Below are 8401 nucleotides of genomic sequence, written 5' to 3' on the forward strand. Positions count from 1 at the left end.
TTTTTAATGGGTCTGCATTATGTAGATTTAATCTAAAATATGTAAATATGTAGGCCCCCACATTGTCTATCAAAATGACAGACACGTATACTGTATTGTAGCAATCATATTCTGATTTCACCAGAGGTATTCCATGACTGTGATGCCAAAATAGCTGAATTTAACCTCCCTCTTGTCAAACCAGATCCAGGTCTAGGTCACGCTCAAGATCACGTGGAAGGAGATATACTCGTTCACACAGCCGTAGCCGTGGCAGAAGGTACGTCTTCAATGCCGGTTTACTGTTAAAGGGTGGTTCCTGTGGGTTTGAGGATGTCTTGTGTGATGTAACAATAACTGTTCCAACCTTGTCAAGGTCCAGGTCAATCTCTCCTCGGAGATCCAGATCATTTTCTCCTCGGAGGTCCAGGTCTTTCTCTACTAAAAGGTCCAGGTGAGCATTAAACATTGTTTAGAGTCTAAACAAGGGCCTGATCCGAAAAATCTCCAGTCCATGTCTTCCAGAGATGCTGCCTGACCCACTGAGTTACTCCGGCTACAAAGCATTCCTTGCCCTCTCTTCCTCCTCGATTCATTGTTTAAAAATTGATCTCCAGTTTACTTATCATTATATTCTACAAATTAGATGTTTTCTTTCTTGCCTGACAACTTTATAAAAATGTTGCCCATCGAAGAGAAGTTGTGATCCCGGGGAACGCATTACCCAATTGGTAAATTTGGACTGTGGCTATCCATGTAATTTAATGTATTCGGATGACAGTAATTGCATCCGTGTAGATAATTGGAAAGCAAGAACATCGGGGCTGAGGAAAAACCTGATGGGTATGTTAAACCATGAGGCATATATAGGGTTGACAAAATCTTTTTCCCTAGGGTGGAAATGTCCAACATTAGACGGCATAGCTTTAAGGTGAGAAGGGCAAAGTTTAAAGATGTGCAGGGCAACCTTTTTCTTTAAAGAGTGGTGCGGCATGGATCGCACTGCCAGGGGTGGTGGTGCAGGCAGGTATGAGAGTTTTACGAGGCTTTTAAATAGGCACATGGGTATGCAAGGTTGTGGACTACGTGTAGGCAGAGGAGATCAACTTATCTAGCATCATGTTCAGCACAAACATTGTGAGCAGAAGGCCCAGTTCATCTTTCCATTTTCTTACAATCTACAACAAAACTAAATGCTGGAAGTACTCAGCAGGTCAAATAGCAACTGTGGAGAGAGAGAAACTGAAGTTAATATTTCTGGTCAATGAAGGTGTTTCTAGCAATTCCAGGTTTTGACAATTAGTCAAAATTGACAATTTGCAAATTAGTTCAACTTTGAACAATCGTACATCTCGTCAACTGTTGTGTGAATTCTTTCTATTGTCATAAAACTGGATTTTAAGATGGTTTCAGTTTGCATTACATAGAATTACTTTGCAATTACATGACAAGCAGGCAGTTTGAATCAAGTTTGATGTTCATTCCCTATCAGTAGTAACCTTATTCTAAGTGCAGTGCTGCTAATCTCACCAGAAGCAGACCATAGAACAACACAGGATCAGGCCCTTCAGCCTGCAATGTCTGCCGAACATGATGCCATGTTAAACTAATCTGCTCTGCTTGCACACAATCCATTCCCTGCATATCCATGTGCTGATACAAGTCTCGTATCTGCCTCCACCACCATTCCTGGCAGCGAAATTCCTTTAACTGCGTATCTTTGATGCAATACAACCACTGCAAGTGTGCGACCCAATATTTACCTTGTACAGTTACTAAATAACGGTGATCATCTCCATTTAAATGTACTGTGCAAGAGTTTCCAATGCCTGGAGAAACAAGAAAAGCAAAAAAAAGATGCAAAGTGCCGGAGTGACTCAGCGGGTCAGGCAGCATCTCTGGAGAACATGGATAGATGACGTTTTGGGTCGGAAGCCTTCTTTGGAAACATCACCTAACCATGTTCTCCAGAGATGCTGCCTCACCCCCTGAGTTACTCCAGCACTTTGTGTCTGGTTCCAATGCCTTTTTTTTAATGTGCATTGTATTATCTGTATTTTTGCATTATTTATTGAGATGCACACTTCATTACTCTGGATAATTGAGAGTCAACTGTAGATGACATCAATGCACTTTGGGAGGATTGGGGAATGTTTCTTCCAAGTTTACCCAAGTACCTGTAAGTATTTTGTAATAGCTAGCTTTAGCTCATCATATATCTTGTTTTCAGTTTTGTGATAATATTTTGTACAGGTCTCGATCGAGGTCACGATCCAGATCCAGGTCCCCCTTAAGGCAGAGAAGCAGGTCAGTTTAATGGCAGGACTCGTATGGTCCTTGAAAGTCCTGAAATTCAAAACTTTTTCAAAGCCTTGAAAGTCCTTAAATTCACTCTTTACGATAAAAGTATTCATGCAATGTGCTGTTTTTCATCAAATTTATAATGTGTATTTTTATTAAAAATCGGGAAACATTGTTAGATATGTTTGCTAATGACGTTCCCTGTATGAGGCAGTGGAGGAGCACTAGGATCCAGCAGATTCAGACCACGTGCTATCTGCATCGTGGAGGTTGTGGGCCTGGTGCCTCGAACTCTGGTGAGGTGACGGCTCCGGCTCGCTGATTGCCGGTGGAGAGGTGAGGGTCGACGGAGTGGGTGCGTGTGTAGGCCCAGAGATGCGGGAGAGTCGGGGCGAGTTGGTGGCGGGCCGGCACCTCTAAAAATACTTGATCACCGTCTTTTTCTTTACTTGCTTGATAATTATATTTCATGATAATTAGTGAGTGCAACCTTGCAATATTTAGTCATATTATTAAATTAAGTATGATATGTTTTATTGTGCTAGTTATACACTGGGATGTAGTGATAGGCTACAATCTTGTAGTCATTAAGACCAGTAATCCTTGTCTTTTTGGGTACAGGGACAATAAAGGAGACTGAAGCAGGCAGGGACAGTACAGGTTTGCAGGGACTGGTTGAAAAGCAAGGTTTTCCATTATCATGGTTTCAGATTGAACAACTAAGAGATGAGAAAATGGACCATCAGTGCTCCATTGAAGTACAAATATTGATAAGTTACCCATCTTGTGTGTAATTATTATGTAGTTTAGTGTCGTTCTGTGCAACCTGGACTAATGGATTGACTGATCACCTCAGATTTCCCTGACAATCAGTGTCTGTCCATCAGAGCACACATGTAACACAACAGAAAACAAGGTCTCAACTCCAAATTCCAATGGGCATTTGGCAATAATTCGAGCTATATCAATGGTTCATAACTTCGAAGGAACTTTGAGTTGAAAGTTGATTTTTCTACTGTGCTCTTTGTACCATAGGTGTGCAAAACATGATTTTCAATCAAATCTGAGATGGTGACCAGCCAACCTTCTTATTTTTTATTTGGTACAGAATCAAATCATCCAATACCAAGCAATTTATATACAAGTCTCTGATAAACCATCAATGTTTGCTGGATTTTGGTCCTTATAAATGGGATTTTCGGACCTTAAGTCCTTGAAAAGCCCTTGAATTTATAGCTGTTCCAAGGGTATGAACCCTGTAATTTTCTTGTAATAGTCTTTCCGGTAATTAACCTGTTGCTCATACTAAGTTGGATGGGTGGGGGGAGGGGGAAGAGGAGATAGTTCTTGCAGCACTGGAATATTGATAATTGACTGCCATAAAAATTCACTGAATCTTGAATATAGATTTGCCTTAATGCCCAGAAATTTATTGATCCCTACCTGGTATAAATGCATTTACAGCCTGCGGGAATAGAGACCTCCAACAGTTCACAACCATCTGAGTGCAGAAATTTCAGTCCTAAACAGCCTACTCATTATTACCGAACTGTACCCCTCTGGTGTGGGTGGAGACAGGTGTTCTTGCATGTACATGGTTGGAGGAACATGTGCATCAAAGCATGGATGGCTACAGGTGCTATAGAGGGGATTAGTACTTCATGGTCTGCATGTACAGTGGGTGAAGAGCCTGTTTCTGTGCTCTGTGACTGTATAACACTCAGCTTGACATCAGTCCAGACCTGAAACATCACCTATTTATGTTCTCCAGAGATGCTGCTTGACAGGCTGAGTTACTCAGGCACTATCTTTCTTATAAACCAGCATCTGCAGTTCCTTGCGTCTCCAATGGTCTCTTGATTGGTACGTCCAACACTAAACATTCATTCACTTCAGCATTGGTACAAAGTGACCACCGCAATGTGTCCCATCCATACACATTCTGTTAATTCAACAGCATATTCTCAACCACCAGAGTTCAGCCATTAATTTCGGACAAACAATATGAAAGATGAAATGATCATTCTTTCTCCGGGGAATCCCTTTTATCATAGTTCATTCTGTGATAATTTAACAACTTCAGATAAAGAATGCAGAAACCAAATGAATATGCAAGGTTTGTAACTATATCCATTTTGTTGCTCGTGTTATTTGGACAAAACAACCATCTGAGAGCAATATGGATGCAGCAGTTTTCATACTTTGGTAATTTAATGGAAGTTCAATAGGAATTGAAGGTATTTAAAATATGATATTAGCAGGCATGATATTCTTCCGATTTAAATCGGTATTCCGATTTTCTTTTCCTAATAATGAATCAGATTTTTCAATTTTTTGTGCCTGATTTTGACACAGTTTAGTTGGCATGGTCATAAAATGAAAGGGTGAGGGAAGGAGAGTCAGTGGAGGTACTGGTCTGGAGGCGGGCAAGCTTGTGATTCATGATGGAAGTCAGCAAGGTCAGCCAATAGCGGGCGGGGGGGGGGACGACGACACACGCAGGAGGCCGTGGGCGGAGGGAACACAACAATGATCTTTGGCTGCTGTTGAGATCAGCCCGGCGGCGCCATGAGACGCAGGACCACGATCTGGAGCGTGGGCTCGGGGTGACCAGGACGCCCGGACAGCTAAGACGGTGGTGATGGCTGCAGGGTATTGATCCCCTCCCCTCCATTCTTGTGGGGAAAATAAATTAATTAATACAACAGTGTTTTGTGTTTCCCTTATGGAACTGCGACTGGAAAGGGAATGGTACCGGCAATGATAGTGGGGGTTAGAGAGATGCGGGGCCCTACCTCCCGGGCAGCAGCTACCTCCTCCCCTTTCTGGTGATTTTCTGTTTATATGGGGAATTTTTGTTTTCATTGTTATTGACAGAGGTTTTTAGTTTTCTACTTTCTTAGCGTTGGAGATGTGGCATTAGTGTATTGACAGTTAACTGTGCCTTGCAATATTGTGCATGATTATGCCTTGAGATGGTACTTTTCTAAGGTGATGTGTTCTTTTGGCATGTTTACAAATAGCTCATTTAGAAATTTAGGTAACATTTTTTGTAAAGATTTTTAAACATTTAACTTTTGGGGGTTATTTTACTGGTTATGTGTTAGAAACTTTTGGGGGTTATTTTACTGGTTATGTGTTAGAAAAATTCTAAGCCTCTGTTATGTAAACTACCAGCAGAAAGCTTAGGAATTACTTTCAATTTATTGAAAATGCAGGAGCCCTCTGAACCCCCACCTGGGCGCTGCCCCTGGACCCTGCTAAGGGCCTAGCCGGCCTCCAGGACCCCCGGCCAATACTTATCATGCCTGTATTAAGGAACAGATATTGTAGTTTCACAATCTTAGGATGGCAATACATTCTTGATCGTGAATGACTATTTAAAGCTCAAGGCTAATTGCAGCTTATTTAAAAACAAATAAATCAATTCCTTGGTTGGTTTAAGAATAAATGTTCACATGGAGAGTTCTCCATTTTGGACTCATCCCATCCCAATCGCTGACCTCTACCCCTGGCTTGGCTTCCTGAGTTGTTCCCTTGCTGTTGCCGTCTTGTAAACGCTGCTACCATTTCTCCAATCCCCTTCGCTTGGGTCGCCCATACTCTGGCATGGGTCTGACTACTGATCTAACTGGAGTTTGCAGCAAACTGAACACAAACTTGCTATAACAGGTCAGCTGGGTTCTAGGGGGAATGGATAATGGAAGCTACAAACCAGCTCCAGATTGCCACAGATCCCTTGGTGTATCTGAGCTCATTTCCATCTACAGGCCTCTTGGACATGCATGTCTGCAAATGAAACCCCTTTTTGTGAGTTCTGTTGACAAAAGATGGTAGATTCTAGTTGAGGCTTGTAGTTGTACAATAATTAATCTTCATGGGTGTTGCATTTAAATGTATAGCAAATATTGATCAAACATGTTTTATTGTAGATCTCTGTCTCCTCCAAGAAGATCCAAGTCTCGCTCTGTTGTTCGAAGGTGAGGAAAATCAAACAATATTTATTCAAGTTGAAATACTTGTCCATTTTTCTTGTCCTCCAAACCCTTCCTTATCAGTTTTTAAATTGCTCTATTGTGTCACTTGAGCCAGTTGCAAGTGGACTGCAGGTTTAGTGTAATTTGAGGATTACATTTGGGGGATTTTAGTGATGGAATTTTGGAAAATCATCTGTGCTGCTCATGCCTGCTTCCTGCAAGATGCAGGTCCTTATTGGATATTGTTTTATCTTGCCATTTCTGTTTGGGTTGGATTCGTACTCATCAGTCTTTTGCGCTTTAGACCTGCGTCCAGGTCCTAATTTGACAAAGGCAGTCAGTCTGGGGAAACTATTCCTCTTTAAGAATCTCTGGAATTTAGGCTGGTTGTTCTAGCTGAATAGACAGCTATACCTTTTCCTCTGTGGTGTTAATCTGAACCTGGGAAGTGTGACTTTGCTTTTCTCTTGCCTAGTTGTGATCTTGCTGTTGGCCTTTGGATATACTATTAACTTCTACCTCTTCTATTCTAAACACAGTCGCTCGATATCTAGAACACATTCACCAAAGCGAAGGTAAGGAACTATTTAAACTGACAAATTATATACAAACTGGATTATCCTCACCTACTTTGTAATTATTTGTATTAAAGTTCTTATTTTAATGTCTGAATTGGTGCTACAAAAACCTGTTTAGATGTGTGGAATTCTTGCTTTAGTTTTATTTCTGCATTTAACATTTTTCTCATTGACAAACCAACATTACTTGATAGCATAGAGTGGTTTACCCAAACAACCATAATGTGGTCTGTGTTTAATCTTAACATCTACAATTTGTTTTGGTAGGGCTTGCTCATGTAACATACATGAGAAATGATATTAGCCTATAAATTCCATATTGAGCTTATTGTCCCAGTTTATGGACTATTGTCCAATTATTTTTCTGTAATATATCCTAATCTCTCTGTCCCAGAATACATTGTCATGTAATAGAGAGTGGCACCGCTGGTAGAACTGCTGCCTCACTGTGCCAGAGACCCTGGTTTGAACCTGACCTCGGGTGCTGTCTGTATGGAGTTTGCACATTCTCCCTGTGTCTGAGTGGATTTCTTCCCACATCTCAAGGACGTGTAGGTTAATTGGCCATCTGTAAATTACCCCGAGGGTGTCGGGTGTGGATGAGATAGAACTAGTGTGAACAGGTGATCGATGGTCAGCGTGGACTCGGTGGACAGAAGGGCCTGTTTCCATGCTGTATTCCCAAACTAAAATTTGATAAATGGTATCAGCAAACACCCTCATGTCGATGCCTTTCCCTTGAAGAGACCACAATATATAGAATGGGGATTGGATCTTTATAAGTCTCCTGAAATATGCATGGATGCAAATGAACTTTGCCCATATAGTTTGTTCTAACAACACTTTTTTCCTCCCACAGTCGCACGCCATCTGAAAATTCTCGTAGAACTGCAACCCCTGACCTAAATGACTAAGTACAACTTACAGAGCTAAACTTTAGAATGAATGTTTTTTTTGTTTACATTCTTTGAAGTTGTACGGGAATCCTTTGGTTCTTTGTGGGGTTTTTGATTTGATTTTAAATGTAAGGGCTTGTTTCTAAGTTAATTTCCATGCTTCCTTTTCCCCCTTTTTGTGGAGAAAATCTGGCGTGGGTAGATTTTTTTTTTAAAGAGTGCACAGCCTAGAGACTAAATGGAGTGATCTGCATTCTTCCCTGCATAACTGTGTTGTATTCTTGTTGTAATATCAGATTCCTCAAGCCATTCAAAGTGTATCACATTTTTGTATCTGGAAATAGAAATAAATGAATTGTCCTGAGAGGTGTGGTTTTTATGGATACAGTGCAGAATCATTGCATTTAATTCAATATTAATTGTAGTAGGATGGGAGACTAACTTATTTGAAGAACCTGAGCCAAAGAAAGTAATTGAGGCAGGTACAATGACATTTGAAAGGCATTTGGACAGGTGCATGGATAGGAAAGGTTTCGAGGGATATGGGGCTAGCTTAGATGTGGCATTTTGGTCGGCATGGAGGAGTTGGGCCGAAGGGCCTGTTTCTGTGCTGTATGACTAGGAACAGAATTAGGCCGTTTGGCTCAGTGAGTCAGATCCTTCATTTGAT

General features: G+C 41.1%; 1 protein-coding gene across 6 annotated transcripts in view; it reads left to right on the top strand.

The window, feature by feature from the left end:
* Positions 1 to 8095, top strand: part of srsf7 (serine and arginine rich splicing factor 7) — a 37881-nt gene extending 29786 nt beyond the window's left edge. For 5 of the 6 annotated variants that reach the window (XM_033025792.1, XM_033025785.1, XM_033025787.1 and 2 more), the window contains 6 exons: positions 185 to 259; positions 356 to 433; positions 2233 to 2286; positions 6213 to 6260; positions 6797 to 6832; positions 7695 to 8095. In XM_033025792.1, the coding sequence (XP_032881683.1) occupies positions 185 to 259; positions 356 to 433; positions 2233 to 2286; positions 6213 to 6260; positions 6797 to 6832; positions 7695 to 7749 (346 nt within the window). In that variant the 3' untranslated portion in view covers positions 7750 to 8095. The remainder of the gene's footprint in view (positions 1 to 184; positions 260 to 355; positions 434 to 2232; positions 2287 to 6212; positions 6261 to 6796; positions 6833 to 7694) is intronic. The other variant, XM_033025786.1, reaches the window with a different exon arrangement.
* Positions 8096 to 8401: the final 306 nt, after the last annotated feature.

The sequence above is a fragment of the Amblyraja radiata genome, chromosome 8, assembly GCF_010909765.2.
Source record: "Amblyraja radiata isolate CabotCenter1 chromosome 8, sAmbRad1.1.pri, whole genome shotgun sequence".
Taxonomy (NCBI): domain Eukaryota; kingdom Metazoa; phylum Chordata; class Chondrichthyes; order Rajiformes; family Rajidae; genus Amblyraja; species Amblyraja radiata.